Here is an 18303-nt window from a genome sequence, read left to right as displayed (position 1 = left end):
AATAAATAAAATTTTGATATTTGTCTTGATATTATAAAGCTACCAAATATGTTCAACTGCATCATATAAGTGAAATTTATGTGGATCTGACAAATCTCAGTATAGCCAGATTTTATGGGGAAAGTATCACGACCAATTCAAAATATTTTCTTGTGAAAATTTCAAACATATAAAAAAATATATAAACATATAAAATATGCAAAAGCAAAAATTGGAAATTGGTTCAGCTTGCCATGGGCTCGATCTAGGGCTCAGTTCAAAGCGAGCTGAGTTGGTTTGTTTGCGAGGCGTACTCCGAAGCTAGCCAACCTAAGTCTACCTGGTCAATGCATCTCCGAGCCGTCAGTAGACTCGGTTTACGAATCGTCCGAAATCCGGTTTTCTTAAGGACCCGGATAAGGGAGGTTCCGGTATTTTCTCCATTTAAAAATTCGCGAGGAATTCCTTTTGCAATTATTTTTCAATATTATTTTTTGGCGGAAAGAGGAAGTTTTCTCAATTAAATAAATTAAATAATTAAATTAAATAAGGGAATTAGGGAAGAATGTCCGTCTTCTGTCACCGTCTCATTTTTTAGGGGTTGCCTTCCTCTCGTTCTTCGATATGGTGCCCTAATTTGTCGATGGACGACGATGGTGATGGTGCAGACGATCATGGCTTTGGATGGTTCGAAGTCAAGAAGGTGATCGTCGTTCTGTTCGCCGGATTTTGGTTGATTTCTTGTTTTAGATTTTAGGTTTTTCGATTATTTCGATGTTCGATTTCGCAGGCGATTCCCCGACAATCTTCTTAGGGCTTTGTTTGATTTAATTTATTGATATTTTGGTTTATTGAAGCAATTGGAGATCGTTCTTGGTTTCCTTCATGTAATTTTCAGCTCAATGAGTGCTTTGGATGACAATGCTGTTTGTGTAGATTGCTAACAATCATGGATGCCGTCGTTGCTGTCGTCGATTGCTTATTGGTGCATTTTTAGCGCAAATGACGTTCGATCGTTGATTGCCATGAATTTCTTGTTTTTTGGTCATTTATTCCCCCAAATCTATTCATTTTGGTGATTCATTCTTTATTTGTGATCTCATGAATTAGGGTAAAGAATTGATGTCAACCAATTATTCCTTTTATTGCGTGAATTTCTTTGCTTCACTGCTGGTATTAATATTGGTTTGGAAAAAAACTGGAAATCCTTCTTAGTTTCATTATTGGTTTAAGCGCTGAATTGGATATAAGCCAGACATCCTTCTGGCGATATTTTGCTTACATAATTGATTCTAATTTTTGCTGCTAATAGGAAGTTTTTGAACTAGTCCTAGTTAGTCATTTATGCTGGACCATGCCCATTTCGCGCTATTTTTTTGCTTCTCTTAGTTTTTATTGATTTTTTATGGAATAACATTTATTTGTTGCTGTTGCTTTTTCTCAGAGGCATCGGATCAGTGCACCGAAAGTTTCATTCCAGAATCCGGTTGGAGGGAAGTCCAACACTCAGAAAACTCGTCGTACCGCATTTCACAGTCAGAAAACCCCGAGCCAGAAATATGTGAACCATCATCATGCAGGTACTTCTCATCCTCTGAAGGGGGTACATGATTTACCTGCTGATGCGAACATTAATGCGGGAAATTCAGATATTAATCAAGAAACCACAGTTTGTATTTCTTCACAAGTTGCTGGCAATTTAACTGAAGAAGCATCAAGAAGTATAAAATTTATGGATGAGGGTGTCAGTAGTAAAACAAACCAGGAAGGACCTTTGAAAGAAAATGCGGGGCCAGACAATTTGGTAGACATAGTTTCTAAGATCAAGTGGGGGGATCTTGATAGTGACTCTATGGTGGTGAACGAGAGCTTACAGAACTGTTTCAGAGGCTTAGAAGTTGTCCGCAGTGATGATAATTCCACAGTCCATGAAAATCAGGCAAAAACTCATGGTTTAGAATCATGTCTTGTGGCATGTGCTGATTGCTCGGAAAAAGTGGTTGAAGGAAAGAACGATGAGGGAGTCAATGATGTGGCTTCTGGGTTTAAGATTATTCGTGATATAGAGACTGAAACAATTGCTTCAAATGGTGGTGTTGCCACAGTTTCAGGAACCTACAGTGAGCAGTGTGGTTCAGACTTAAAGCTCGATGAAGTTATTCAGGATGTAGTGTTGAATGGTTCTGAATCTGCTCCAGCTGAAAATATTCAATTGCTGGCTACTGGGGAAGATGAGGCTGTGGCCCAGAAACTTGATGTATCTGGGGATGTTGTACTAGATGTTACTGAAGTTGCAGTAGTAAGAGCAATACCCTACAAGGATGATGTGGTTGGTGTTTCCTTCTCTCATTCTACTACTCTTGCTTCTGCTTGTGATGCTTTTGATGATTTTTCCTGTATTCGAGAAGATCATACTTGTGTCAACCATGTACCACATACTCCAGAAGCTTCTATGGTGGATAATTTGAGCATGTTGCAGGAGGGGTCTGTGGATGCAAAACTGTCAAATGACCGTCTAGTAGATGGTATGGGAAAGAATGAAACTGGCGAGAGTAAAGAAAGATTTAGGCAACGGTTATGGTGTTTTCTTTTTGAAAATCTTAATAGAGCTGTTGATGAGCTCTATCTTCTGTGTGAATTGGAGTGTGATATGGAACAAATGGATGAGGCTATTCTGGTATTAGAGGAAGCTGGATCTGATTTTAGAGAACTAAAATATCGGGTCGAAGGATTTGAGAACACCAAGAAGCTTTCTTCTCAGTCATCTGCTGATGGGATTCCTGGAAATACAAGGATGGACCATCGCAGGCCACATGCCCTTTCTTGGGAGGTGTGTATTCCATATCATGTAGGTGCGGTGAGTGTGTTTGGTACCTGGTGAGGATCAGTCCACCTACTCATCCAGAGTCAGTAAAACAGTTCCCAAATATTGAAATTATTGCATGTATGCTTCAATAAAAGCTTCAAATTGTCATCTATTTTCCATATGATGCCACTCCATTTCTATTTTTGGTAAACTATCATGCATGCGTAATATCAAATTTTTTTGTCTTATGTTTTAGACCTTTAATTTGGAAATGGGGTTGGATCATTCTTTTGACATATGCATTACGTTGTTAGGTTAATTCATCATGATAGGTAGAAGGGTTCCTGAGGAAAGGGCTGTCGTTGCTGGAACCTGCCTCTATCTTTCTTCTATTTCAGAAGTCAAGTAAGTGAGCCTATCGGTCTTTAATATTAGGTCTCAAAAAGTACTGCAAGCATTGCTGTGCAGTGGGGGTGGAGTATTGTCAGTTCTGTTTGAGCCACCAGCCCGACCTTGATGCAGTGGCGTATCAAATTACACTCCACATTGGTTGCTGTTCTAAAGAACTTGATAAGACACACTAGATGATGGTCTTCTTAGGTTTTCCTCTTAGAATATCTGTTGTGGCAAGTTGCACCTGAAATCTACTGGAAGTGCACATACCATTCTGAAATGCGAGTTTCTCAAGTGGGTAATACAAAATTTTATTGTGTCACCATTGAGCACTAGCATGGCCAGAAACCATTGGTTTTGGCCCAATCTGATGCCAGTTAGAAGGAGGTGTGAATCAGTCAAAACTCAAAAATGAGTCTATGGTCTATCTGTCCACCTATTCTCAGGGAATGTCCATCCAAATGTGTGTGCATGCACCTGCATACTTGAGTGTCTCAAGTGGGTGATACACTATAGTTTTGTGGCGTTGTTCAATATTAGCTTGACCAGAACCTTTGGCCAAGCTGATGCCAGTCAAAGGGTGAAAACTCAAAAATAGGTCTATAGTTAACCATTCCAGTGTCCAGTTTCTAGCCATTCAAGGGTTGAATTCAGTTGGTTTTAATGTTAGTGGCACCTAACACTCTGTATAGGTTTTATTCAAAAAGAGTGCCCGATATTGGTTTAGTAGCTAACTTAAACCAAAGGTTTAGGGACTAGGCTATGAAAATGAAATAGCAAATGTTGGACCCAGTTGACATCTAAGACAAATAGCGAAGGTTCAAAACAAATTGTTTTTAGCGTTATTGACATGTAATGGTTGCTCTTTTGCTTGAGAAGGTTGTACTTTTTGCACCACAAAGAAGATCCCTTGTACTCTTATTTAGGAAATCCATTTTTTGTGCTATTTGTCACATTGCTATAGTGTTTTCTTTACTGTTTGGGATTACTGTTACCTCATGAGCTACTACTGTTCATGGATGCTATAAGTTTGTGTTAAAAGTATTTAATTGCTTACAGTGATCTATTGACTTACAGTTATTTGCTCACAACTGTCTAATTTATTTTAGACAGCTGATCAAAATGAAAGATATACACTTTAACTGTTCTCTAATGTCACTTTTGGTTATAAATGTAAATGAATTTGGGAGAAATGCTTTGAAATTATGCACTTTTGGCTTTTGGTAAGTTTCGGCTTTCTCATGTGCATGAAAGATTCATTCTTACATACAATATGTGTTTGAAGCCTTTAATTGATCCCACCAAGAGCTAGATCTGCATCCAGATCTGCTATCCTGTAAAAAATGGTCCAATTTTCACTGGAACCACGCCACTGGTTATTGACTTGACTGACTAACGTATGGAACCCAACAGCATCCAGTTGAACTGGCTTGAACATAGGCTGCAAAGACCAACCATGATTGTGTGTTGGATTAACTTGGTTTCAGATTCAAGCACACGGAGATGTGGACATGGTCTCATCATTATCCTGGCATGGACGATATGATTTGGACCTCTAGCATGACACTAATCACTAGGTCCATACCCTGACATGTTAACCACTGTGACAACCCAAACTCATGAAGGGTCAAAAACAGATCCATCAGTATCTTGGTGCATACAACCATACCGACCACAACCAGATTAGACAAACCCAACAAGAAAAATCATGGCACTAAGTTTGATTACCAAACCTACTAATCTCTAGACTAAAGCTAACTAAGATATAGACCTGGAGTGACCATTATATATCTGAGCACAGACCAATAAAGCCGGATTTGAGAGTTGGGAACTAATGCCAACCACCATTCAAATTGGTATTGGATCAGGTTGGATGTCCAACCCAAGGTTGCCAAACTAGGAAGCGGAAGTGGGAAACGATACGAAAGCGGAAGCGAGAAGCGAGGCAATTTAAAATTTATAGGATGCAAGAAGCGAAGTATCAATTTGAAAGCAAAATATGAATAAAAAGTGAAGCAATATGGTAACTTAAAAGGAATTGAACAAGAAACAAATAAAAGTAAAAATATAATTAAAATTGATCGTTCTTATATTTCATGATTTTTCAGTAAAAGAATTAAATTTTTGTTAAAATCTAATAACGATGGTTACCAATTTAGAGAAAATACATGGGAAGTGAGTGAAAGTGTGAGAGGAAATACAAGAAAAACATGAAAAGAAATGTGATAAAAGCATATAGGAAGCATAGACCATGCATATGGGAACCATGGGGGAATCAAGATTCCCATGAAGTTTTGAAAGCGAGGAGTATCGTGCTTCCAAAGCGAGTTTCTATGAAGCGAGCTTCTCACCTACCTAAGAAGCTTCCGGTAACTCTGGTCCAACCCACTAGTTACCTTGTGTTTACATTCATTTGCCTGTGTTTCTCGTATGCTAGTCAAACATTCTACATTATAAGAAATATTCTTGGCTGCAATATCTTGCATTAATAGTTGGAGATTCTATGAATTGTCATTGGTGCTCTATGCGCTCATATACTAGATACAGTGTGTGTAGGATGAAAGCACATAACCCAATATCTGCTTATAAAGAGGTCCGATGTCCCTTTGTATCTATGTAGTCAAAGGAGCCGACTGGGTGCCTAGTCGGGCTAGTCGAAGGAAAAACTAGGAATTGGCTGGATTCCTAGTTTTCCTCCTTCAAGGGTACCAATTTTCCTGCCGCGGCGCCTAGTTGGGAAAATCGGTACCCTGCAACTTGTTACGTGCATTTTTTTTGCTTTTTTTTTAATTAATTTGTTATGTGTGTTTGTTTATGTAGATGTGACATTGAATTGTTATGTGTTTGTTTATGTATATAGATTTGTCTTAATTTTTGGTCAGGTTTTGTAAAATAACAGGTTTGCTATGCAGCTATGCTTCACGATAGTGGTATTTTGTACTTTGTGCATTTGTTGATTAATTTTATGTTGGATACATCTTTGCTATTAATCTTAGTAATATTTGGATAGCATGTTTACTATGCTTGATGATAGCAATATCTTATGCTTCGCGCATTTGTTGTTGATTAATTTTATGTTGGATACATGTTTGCTGTTAGTTTTAGCACTTTATTATAAGAATTTAGATTATTTTTAAATTATTTGGCATTTGTTGATAGTTGTTTGCTTTGCTTATTCAATTGGTTTTAATATTTAGGCAGGTTTTGTAATGTTCGACTTGTTTTTTTGGTCTATTCCTTATTGTTGATTGATTTTATGTTGCATACATGTTTGTTACTAATTTTAGCAGTCCATTTGCATATTTTTATTTTTTTTAATTAAGGTACCGACTAATCCACCTAGTCCTGCCTAGTCTCTGACTAGGCTTTTTAGGGGTCCACCGACTAGGCACCGCCTAGCGCTTTTGACTACATAGCTTTGTATGAGCCATCTGAGCAGGAATATATTTTACTTTGGGCATCTTTGCAAGGTTTCAATTCATTCATGCCTTTATTTTCTAAAGTTACCGAATTACCATTTCCAGCATTTCCTCTATGCAACTCTGCAACTTCACAAAACTGGATTGTTTAGTAATACATACCAAGTATTTTTTATTCATAATATGCTGATGATTTTCTCTTTCTAGGTCAGAAGAATGACCACATCACCTCACAAAGCAGAGATACTGTCCTCCTCTTTGGAGGCTTTCAAGAAAATTCAAATGGAAAGAGCCAGCAAACATTCCTCATGTGATTCCAAGGTGAAGACCTCTGCATGCTTGGGTTCTGAACCAAGTGTCAAGGATCTTCCAAAGAAGTCTCCTGTGAGAGTTAATGCTATGCCTAGTTCTAGAGAGCTGGATACTAAATCAAGAAAGCAAAATTATCCTGTTTATGCCAATGGAAGTTCAGTATGCGAGAATCAAAATTTGGAGACAAGCAGGAAGACATCCTTGTCACAAAATGGTCGTATGCCAACACAAACATTGTCTTCTTTTGACTGCAATGCATCTCAGATATCTGTGGATTATAGTTGTGGTGGTACTAGTAAGAGCAGGAAAGGATCATTAGGACCTGATTCTGAATTAGAAAGGCCAGTTCCTAACAAGGATAAAGTATCATCTGAAAGTAGAATGGACAAATGCCCCAGGCCTGTAGAGTCAATAAAAAAATGTACTTCGGACAAGGAAAAAGACAAAAAGAGTGCAGTATCATGGAAGTCCATGGATGCTTGGAAACAAAAAAGGAATTGGGAAGATATACTTGCATCTCCAATGCGAAGTTCTTCTCGGGTTTCACATTCTCCAGGATTAGGTAGAAGAAGTGTGGAACGAGCAAGGGTCTTGCATGATAAACTAATGTCACCTGAAAGGAAGAAGAAGAGTGCTTTGGATTTGAAACGAGAAGCTGAAGAAAAGCATGCACGTGCAACAAGAATTAGGTTAGAATTGGAAAATGAAAGAGTACAGAGATTACAACGCACATCAGAAAAACTGAGCCGTGTTAATGAATGGCAAGCTGTTCGCAGCTCTAAAATGAGAGAAGGATTGTATGCTCGCCATCAACGTGGGGAGTCCCGCCATGAAGCCTATCTAGCTCAAGTTGCCAGGAGGGCTGGTGACGAGAGCAGCAAGGTCAATGAAGTTCGTTTTATTACTTCGCTTAATGAAGAAAATAAAAAATTTATGTTGCGTCAGAAACTTCATGATTCAGAAATGAGAAGAGCTGAGAAGCTACAGATAATTAAAACTAAACAAAAGGAGGATTTGGCCAGAGAAGAAGCTGTATTGGAGCGTAGAAAGATCCTTGAAGCTGAAAAGCTGCAGCGTCTTGCTGAGACCCAACGTAAAAAAGAAGAGGCTCAACTACGAAGAGAAGAGGAGCGTAAAGCATCAAGTGCTGCACGAGAAGCAAGAGCTGTGGAACAACTTCGGAGGAAGGAAGTTAGAGCCAAAGCACAGCAAGAAGAAGCTGAACTTTTAGCACAGAAATTAGCTGAGAAACTCAAGGAAAGTGAACTCCGTCGGAAGCTTTACCTGGAGCAAATACGTGAGAGGGCTTCCATGGACCATAGAGATCAATCTTCACCTTCATTGCGTCGTTCTTCATACAAGGAGGGGCAGAACAAATCTGCATTATATAACGGTATTGAGGAGTATCAAGCAAACTGCATTGTTGGAACTGGGGTAGCTGTGCAAGGGTCTAGCGCAGAAGTCCAACATCATTCACTTAAAAGAAGGATAAAAAAGATTAGACAGAGACTCATGGCTCTGAAATATGAATTTACTGAATCACCTGATGGTGCTGAAAGTGCAGGGATTGGCTCCAAGTCTGTATTGGGTGCTGCGAGGGCAAAAATTAGTAGATGGATACAGGACCTTCAGAGACTAAGACAGGCAAGAAAAGAGGGGACAACAAGCATAGGTTTAATTGTTGGTGAAATAATCAAGGTATTTGATTCACTCTTGCATTTACGAGGCTTTAAATTTTTATGTTATCTATTTGCTATTTTCTTCAAATAAACGGATTAAATTTTCTTTATGTTTTTATGATGCTATTCTTTTATTCTCTTGTCATTAGTTTTGAATCTTCTAGAGTCACTACAGAAAAAGGCTTGCAGATGCCTTTTTCTTGATGTCCTTTCTCTTCTGATTCCTGTTTCTACTTAGAAAGAGCTATACTTGTTCCTCTTTATTAGCTGCAACATAATGATAAGGGGAAGGTGTTAACCCTTAGTCATGAGTCATTGGCTCGTGGTGTGACTTGTGGGGATGCAAGTGGGTTGGATGTGGGACCCATCATGCTTGACCAGCCACTGTATCTGTTTTTGGTAAAGGTCTGGACCTGGATCTGATCTAGTTCCGTGGTAGATCTGATGAAACAGGCATTTTTTTATAAAACCGGTAGTTTTGAATCTAACCAGAAGCAGATCTGATTTCATATGCATACTCAGACCAAAAGTGGATCTTGAAAGAACCAACTGCACAGTTCTTATCAAACCTGGATTCAGGGTCAGGCTACCTTGCTTGACAATATGTGCTGAATCTGAGTCAAAGCTTTGACCACTTGCATACCTAACTTAGTTGAATATTCCTTTCCATGTGCTTCTCTTGGGACATACACGCATATGTATGTGTGTACAGACACACATATATGGGCCACTAGAATATGAGAAATAGAGTATGAACTAGGCATTTCCAATGTTTTTTTGTAAATCTGACCCTGCAGATGTGTTCAGCATGGTTGCTAGGAATCAGCTGTTGAATCATGTTTTTTCAATGAAGAAACACTTGAATGTTTATGAAAACTATGAGCCGTTGATTTTTCAAGCATTAAAAAATCTTGCTTATGCATCACAATTGGATGATTCAAGAGCGAGTCCTTTTAGGACTAAGCATGTAGATCACATCCTTACAGTCAGATTTAAGAAAAAAAAACCCATGAAAATCTCGGTTCACACTCTAGTTCTCATATTCTAGAATATAACTAGAAATATGGGCATTTCCAATGCTTTTTTTTTCAAATCCAACTGTGTTCGGCATGATAAATTTGCTAGGAATCAACTGTTGGATCATGTATTTTTGATGAAAAAATGTGATTCTTGAATGCTTGAATATTTGCGAAGATTATGAGCTGTTGATTTTAAAGCCTTAGAAAATTCTCATTTATGCATCATAATCAGATGATTCAAGAGCTGGTCCTTATAAAACCAAGCATGTGGAACAAAAATTCATGAAAATCGTGGTTCACATGGCAGTTCTCATATTCTAATGTCTCTCTCTCTCTCTCTCTCTCTCTCTCTCTCTCTCTATATATATATATATATATATATATATATATATATATATATAGAGAGAGAGAGAGAGAGAGAGAGAGAGAGAGAGAGAGAGAGAGAGATCCCTTCTCTTTAGTGTTGGCAATGTTAAACTGACTCATTCAGTGGATTTCTGGGACCAATATTGCCAAAATATTGACGAGGGAACTCCAACTAGAGAACCCTCCAAGTTTCATTGGAGTACAATAACAAGAAGTGATTGAAATTTAGACAGGTTTCTAATGCTCAACAAAAAATTTAATGACTAACATGCCCCCCTTTAACATTTACCAATGCTGAAAAGAAATAGATTAGTCAGTTTACTGTAGTTAATCTTAAAGGCTATAATGTTAATGTTAGATTAACACACAAACACACAAATATTTATGTATGCATGTATGTATAACGTATGTGTGTGTATGCATATATAATGTTTAAGAATCCATGCTTTATTGGATAATTATAAATTACCAAGTCACAGCTGTAGGTCATACCAATGACATGTTCTGTAATAAAAAAAGCAGCTAATTACAAAGTACAGGTTCAACATCGAAAAAACAGGGATGACATTATGGGCATGATGTTGACTGTATCCATGAAGTAACAGGGGATATTTAGCGGCCTTATCAATGTTCTCACATTGACATGGGATATGTACACTAAGTGAAGTGTCCTTGTGACAAAGCTCTCGAATGGTTTTCTACTTTAGGGAACATAGAACTAAGGTTTTACATCTCGGGAGCTTGAGCTTTAGAAAATCTTAACCAAAAAAACATCCATGCATCCTTTCTGTCACGAAATGGTGCGGATTCCAATGCACTCCATGATGATCTCCAAGACTCAAAACATTATACATTTAAAGAACAAACTTAAGAATTAAAAGACACATATCAAAATGTAAATAAATAATTTTATTCATAATGGACATTAAAAGAAATACAAAAATAAAATTACATTCAAGCCTCAATTCAATGCACTAAAAAAAAAAATAATATACAATCCTAATACTACCCTTCACTCTCTCACATAACAAAGGCACACACTGACCCATATTTATAAAGAAAGGTAGAGAAGAGGAGAGAAGAAGTCAAAAAGAGGAAAAGTCTCATATGTTGGAGAGAGCTCCCAACGGCTAGAATTCTAGCCGTTGGGAGCAAGTCAAGCTAGCTTTGACTAGCTCCCAACGGTTAGAGTTCTAGCCGTTGGGAGCAAGTCAAAGCTAGTTTGACTTGTCTTCCATATATATTATATATATTTATGATATATATAATATATATTATTATATTATATATACATATATATATATATACTTATATTACATTAATCTTAACACCCCCTTCAAACTTACAGTGACTCACTGTAAGTTTGAAATTACAAAAGAAGAAACCCATTACACAAGATGTCTTCATAGACTTCATCAAGTTTTTCCATTTGTCTCCTCTTCAAGGGGTGCTCAATCATATGCTCCATTACCTATGTCACATGGGTGCGGGTGCGGGGTTGCGGCCTTTCAAAAAACTTGTGTGCGGGGGTGCGGCAAAAATATAAAAGTTATATATATATTATGTATATTATATATATTATGTATATATTATATATATTATATATATATATATAATTTTTAAGTTTTAACAGTTAACAACAATAACACTAATGAAATAAAAAACAATTGTCATAATAACAACAAACATATTTTTTCATTTAACATGCATTAAATTAGGTATCTTTAGTTTTATTTTATGTGCACAGGCTACTGCTTACGCAATTTATTTAGCCGATGTACGGTTTCGTATATCGTGTATTGCTTACACAATTTATTTAGCCGATGTACAATTTCGTACATCGTGCATTACTTACGCAATTTTTTTAGCTGATGTACGGTTTCGTACATCGTGCATTGCTTACGCAATTTATTTAGCCGATGTACGGTTTCGTACATCGTGCATCGCTTACGCAATTTATTTAGCTCGATGTGTGGTTTCACACATCGGGCCTTGCTTTATGACATTTACTTTGCCGTCGCGCCGCAATGTGCACAAGCTTACGCTTTACTATATATGTATTCTATATACATATATATGACTTTGTAAGGTACATGTACTCATGCCTACTTCAGATTATGCGTACATTTAAAGACGCAGATTTGCGCATCCTCGCCAAGTCTCTATTTTGAAAAGGTTTTCATATACGAGATTTTAAAGCTCGTATTATTTGTTGTCTCGAAAAGCAAAACAAGTATTTGACGTTTGCGTATTCGCAACTGAGTCTTCCTCAAACTTGCGTAATTGAAATGCTTCGACTACGTAGCCCTAAGTGGTACGTACGTTCGGTCCTTCGTTTTGGTTTCCGAAATGACTCAGATATTCTTGGCCTAAAGCATGGGACTTTGAAAATTTCTAAATGATGTTGGGGTTTCTTTCTGAGAAACCGATATCCCTTTCATTGTAGTGGTACTATCAGACATGCACGACATGTTAGTACTATGATGATTGGATGAGAGGTTTATGGTAATCTCATAGCTTGGAATTTCGTGATGATTAAAAGAAAATCACATAAATGGTAATGATTCGCCTTCACAGGAAAGATGCTCCTTTTGGTTTGAAATACCAGAGCGTGTAGAATGAGTCATCAGTTAAAAATAGAACCTGACATACCCATTCGTTTCTTTGGTTTCTGTTAAGATTAGTCGACCTTCTGAAGTTTCAAGCTTTATTTTTCTTAAAGTTGGTTCTTTGATATTTTATATATAATGAGGGACTCGTATGTAATTTTTCTCTTTTAGGCTGACCTCTATTTAAACTAGAGGTGATTAGCCCTAAAGAAAATAACGAGTTTCCCTCTTTCTCTGCCGACCTCTCTCTCTCTCTGCCTCGATTCCTATGTACTCCATTAAAGTTTCCACATGGTATCAAAGCAGTAGGTCTTGGGAGCGTGAGCACGTGTTCAGTCTGCACCAAAGCTCGAGTAAAAAAAAAAAGAGGTGTGCGTATTTTGTCTCTTTACGGAGTTGCATAGATCTGATAACAGATTTGATGTCTGAAAAATGTCATGACACAGATCTGTAATCAGATCTAAAGGCCACGGTAATCTTTTGTCAATAGGATCGAGTAGCGGCAGTTATGGGTGATGTGTAAAAGCCGAAATTTTTTTCTTTTCTGATTATGGGTCCGAGTGGAGTGAAGAAAACCTATGCTGCTCAATCGTAGATTTGGATGTTTAAGGATCTGAATGTTGGAAAAGTTTTTTTTTATCTGGGGTCGCCGTGAATCCTGTGTCATGGGGAGCATATTTTTTTTTTCAACTGATCTGAGGCTGCTGTGATTTCTGTTTTGTGGGGAATATTTTATCTGAGATGTGCTCATAACAGATCATAGATTAAATGATCCTTTGTTTTTTTTTTGGTCGTGGACATGGATGGCATGTTTGAAGTAGTTTTGGTTATTTCAGATCTGTTTTCAGATCTGCTATCGTGATTCATCACTATTTCTATTGTGTGTTGAACAACCTCATGTGGTCGTGAAATATTCAGATTCGAACTCTGAGTGGTTTAGAGAGTGAATCTGATCGTTTTTTTTTTTGTGAATCTGGGATAAGTTTTCTCTGGTCATTTATTGCAGCAGTATTATCAGCAATTTGTCCTGAGTTAGTGTTATTCATTATGGGTGAAGCTTCGAAATTCGATTCCAAGAATGAGACTATTGGGGAATATAAGGCATTTGCAAATCCCTTCTCGTACGGTTCTTCTGTGAAATTGAATAAAACAAACTATGCGAGGTGGTCAAAAACTTTTATGATGTCGGTATCTGGACATCGTAGAAAACATATTTTGTTGAAAACTGAACCGAATGATAAAGTGGAAAAATATATCACTTGGGATAAAGATAATGACATTGTTATGTCATGGATCATGAATAGTGTCGAACCTCATATTACAGATGGTCTAACAGCTAAACATATGTGGGACAATCTTCGAGATACGTACTCTCAAGAGACTAATGTGAGTCGTATCCTGCAAGTCGAACAAGAAATATATAATTTGCAGCAGGGAGATCAAACCTTGGCCCAGTACTATGCCTCCGTCAAAGCAGTGTTTGAAAGACTTAATGCTCACAGGCCTCTTTGTTGTTCGAAGCAAAAGGATCATCAAGAACATACTATGGTTGCTCGGTTCCTCACAGGCTTATCTTCAGAATTCTCTGTTGCTAAAGTCCAAATGTTGACCGGATCTGATGTACCTACTCTTGCTGATGCATACAATCGCTTGAGTAGACTTGTTATTTCTCTTCCACAATCTCATCCTATATCTCAGACATCTGCTCTAGCTGTCCCATCTGGTTATGGATGTGAAAATACTCAAAATATTAGAGGACGAGGTCGTGGAAGAGGTATGGGAGGTAGAGGTAAACTTCAATGTACTTTCTGTGGAAAATCAGGACATTTAGAAGATCGTTGCTGGGATAAACATGGACGACCAACCTTTTTTGCATCAAAGCCTAATGTTCCAAAAGTTAATGTTACAACACTAGAGGTAGCAAATGCAAATGAAACTTCTTCTGCCAATGACTGTATCACTCTTAGTCAAGCAGAATATGATGAACTGATAGCTCGTCGGCCTTCAAGGTCCTCTTCTCCTGTAGCTGGTGTTGCCTACTCAACAGGGGATCATCTTTTGGTGCATCCAGACATTTGTGTGGAAATTCTCATTTCTTTTCAGATCTAAAGGATATTACTGCTCATCGGGGAGTCTCATTAGCAGATGGGAGTTCCTCTCCACTTGTTGGTCAGGGAAATATTTCTATATCTTCTTCCTTGCAGTTGAAAAATGTCCTTTATGCTCCCTCATTTCCTCAAAGTTTACTCTCAGTGAGTTGTCTTACAAAAGAGCTAAACTGTAGAGTGATATTTGATCATGTGGGTTGTCATTTTCAGGATTTGCTGACGGGGAAGAAGATTGGTGGAGGCTATGAAGAAAATGGAGTCTACTACCTACATCATCTAGTGGGAAACATTTATGCTGCAGTAGATTACTCCTACAGTCCTGTTTAGTGGCATCGTCGTCTTGGTCATCCTTCATTGTCAAAGCTTCGTTATGTCTTTTCTCAAATTCCGTCTACTACGTCATTTCAGTGTGAAGCATGTCAGTTAGGCAAGCATCATCGGAGTTCGTTTCCTTCTAGTCAGAGTCAGTCCAGTCATAAGGTCTTTGAACTTCTTTATGCAGATGTATGGGGTCCTAGTAAGATTCCTACCAGGACTCAGTGTCGATATTATCTTGTTATTGTTGATGATTTTTGTAAGTTGTCTTGGGTGTTCTTAATAAAAGAAAGATCTGAAGTTCCTAGTATTATCAAATCATTAGTTCTTGAAATAAAAACTCAGTTTGAATCTGTTGTCAAGATTGTCCGCACTGATAATGCTCTTGAGTTTAAAACCAAAGCCTTGTTGCAATTTTATCAAGACCATGGCATTCAACCCCAAACCACTTGTGCCTATTCTTCTCAACAAAATGGGGTGGCTGAGCAAAAACACAGGCACCTCCTTGATGTAGCGCGTACCCTTATGATTCAATCCAATGTTCCTGCTTTATATTGGGATGATGCAATTATCACAGCTTGTTATCTGATCAATCGCATGCCGTCATCATCTGTGGGAGATCAAATTCCTTTGCATATCCTAAATCCTAATGCTCCGCTTTTCTCTTTCTCGCCCAAGGTATTTGGGTGTGTTTGCTTTGTGCACAAACTTGGACCTGGCCGTGATAAATTAGTTGCTCAAGCAACTAAGTGTATGTTTGTAGGTTATCCAAAAAATCAAAAAGGGTATCGATGTTATGATCCGATTTCTCAGCGAGAGTATGTCAATGCAGATGTATCTTTCTTGGAGTCCATTCCATATTATTCTAGTACTGGTGCTCAGATGCAAGTTGATCAAGATGACTCCTTTCTCTTTCCTGTCCCTCCTTTTCCCTTGGAATCTGTGCCCCAATTACAGAATCCAACTCTACCTTCCTCACAGTTTCATAATCCTCCATTGATATATGTGCGTAGAGCTCTACCTCCTCCTGTGCCTTCATCTTCTTCTTCTCCTGAGGTAAGTGCTCCTGATAACAGTGACCTTCATGTTGATGATAACAGGCCAATCGCTCTACGGAAGGGGACACGACAATGTACCTTATATCCTATATCTCATTTTGTGTCTGATGCCAGAATTGGTAGTCAGATGAAAACATTTATTTCAACCTTATCTGCTGAAACTATTTCTCTGAGCTATCAACAAGCAGAGCTTGATAGCAGGTGGAAGCATGCAATGCAAGATGAAATTGATGCCTTATTGTCTCAACAGACATGAGACCTAGTTGATCCCCCATTGGATGCAGACATTGTTGGATGCAAATGGGTATATACCAGAGTTACCAGTCAAGGAAGTGGGAGCGGGAAGCGATACGGGAAGCGGGAGCGGGAAGCGAGGCACTTTCAAAAATTTAGGAAGTGGGGAAGTGTGGGACCACTTAGAAGAAAATTATGAACCGTCTCGGAAGCGACATAAGAAGCGAACCGGAAGCGAGGGGAAAGCAGAAAAAATGGGGAAGCGAGGGAGAAGCGTGCTTCCCATAAATGGGAAGGGAAACACGCTTCCCATAAAAGGAAAGCGTGCTTCCCAAAAAAGGGGGACACTTCCCCACGTGTTTCGGAAGCGCGCTTCCCCATATGCCTAGGCGCTTTCGGTAACTCTGGTATATATCATTAAGTACAAATCAGATGGTTCAATTGAAAGATACAAGGCCAGATTAGTAGCAAAAGGGTATACTCAGACATATGGTGTTGATTTCTTTGAAACTTTTTCTCCTGTCGCACGGATGGGTACCATTCGCCTTGTTCTCTCTGTAGCTGTTCACCATGGATGGAGTCTGTATCAACTAGATGTGAAAAATGCATTTCTATATGGGGATCTGTCCGAGATAGTATACATGCAACAACCTCCTCGGTTCGAGGTTGAGAGAGAGTGTCAGAAGGTGTGCAAATTAAGAAAGGCGATATATGGTTTGAAACAAAGTCCCCGTGCATGGTTTCAAAAGTTGTTTGAAGTGATGTCAAAGTTTGGCTTCAATAGGTCAACGTCAGACCACACATTATTTATTAAGAAAAACTAACTCAGGTCTAGTTGTTATGGTGGTATATGTGGATGACATCATCCTTACAGGAAATGATATGAAAGATATTGCAGCTACAAAGGCTCATCTTCAAAAACATTTTGTTATAAAAGACCTTGGTCCACTTAGATATTTTCTGGGTATAGAAGTTGCCAGGAGGAGTGAATGTGTGGTTTTGTCTCAACTAAAGTATATTCTTGACTTATTAAAAGAGACATGAATGTTGGGAGCTAAACCAGCAAATATTCCCATGGATCATAAAGTTCAGTTGTTCGAAGAGGGGTCAAAACCTGTTGATAGCAAAAGCTATCGCTCACTGGTAGGCTGCGACTAGACCGGATATTGCTTTAGCAGTAAGCAAGGTTAGCCAATTCATAGACAAACCGACTGAGGTACACTGGAATGCTGTAATAATGATACTCAGGTACTTAAAATCTTTTCCTGGAAAAAGGTTATTATTCAAGAAAGGGGGGACCCTGGAAATAGTTGCTTACTCTGATGCTGACTATGCTGGATCTGTAGAGGATAGAAAATCTACCACAGGATTCTGTGCGTTTGTGGGAGATAACTTAATTTCATGGAGAAGTAAGAAGCAAAATGTGGTTGTTAGGTCGAGTGCTGAATCAGAATATAGGGCTATGGCCCAAACAACAGCTGAATTGATGTGGATTCGAACTGTACTAAAAGATCTTCAAGTGAAGGTTTCATCTCCTATGGTAATGATGTGTGATAACAAGGCGGCTACATATATAGCAAATAATCCTGTATTTCATGAGAGGACAAAACATATTGAGGTTGACTGCCACTACGTAAGAGATATGGTTCAAGCTGGTTATATCGCTACCAAACATCTAAAGTCGGAGGACCAAGTTGCAGATATTTTTACAAAGCCTCTTGCTAGACCCAATTTCTCAAAATATTGCGGCAAGCTGAATATGATTGATATCTATGCTCCAGCTTGAGGGGGAGTGTTAAGATTAGTCGACCTTCTAAAGTTTCAAGCTTTATTTTTCTTAAAGTTGGTTCTTTGATATTTTATATATAATGAGGGACCTGTATGTAATTTTTCTCTTTTAGGCTGACCTCTATTTAAACTAGAGGTGATTAACCCTAAAGAAAATAACGAGTTTCCCTCTTTCTCTGCTGACCTCTCTCTCTCTCTGCCTCAGTTCCCTTGTACTC

General features: G+C 38.3%; 1 protein-coding gene across 3 annotated transcripts in view; it reads left to right on the top strand.

The window, feature by feature from the left end:
- The first annotated feature begins 546 nt into the window (after positions 1-546).
- Positions 547-18303, top strand: part of LOC149818791 (uncharacterized) — a 39344-nt gene continuing 21587 nt past the window's right edge. For 2 of the 3 annotated variants that reach the window (XM_089985965.1, XM_089985966.1), the window contains exons 1-3: positions 547-682; positions 1424-2809; positions 6805-8607. In XM_089985965.1, the coding sequence (XP_089842091.1) occupies positions 623-682; positions 1424-2809; positions 6805-8607 (3249 nt within the window). In that variant the 5' untranslated portion in view covers positions 547-622. The remainder of the gene's footprint in view (positions 683-1423; positions 2810-6804; positions 8608-18303) is intronic. The other variant, XM_089985967.1, reaches the window with a different exon arrangement.

The sequence above is a fragment of the Nuphar pumila genome, chromosome 13 (assembly GCF_984573655.1).
Source record: "Nuphar pumila chromosome 13, dmNupPumi1.hap1.1, whole genome shotgun sequence".
Classification (NCBI taxonomy): Eukaryota; Viridiplantae; Streptophyta; class Magnoliopsida; order Nymphaeales; family Nymphaeaceae; genus Nuphar; species Nuphar pumila.
The sequence above is the reverse complement of the archived record's forward strand: the minus strand, read 5'-3'. Positions and strand labels throughout refer to the sequence as shown.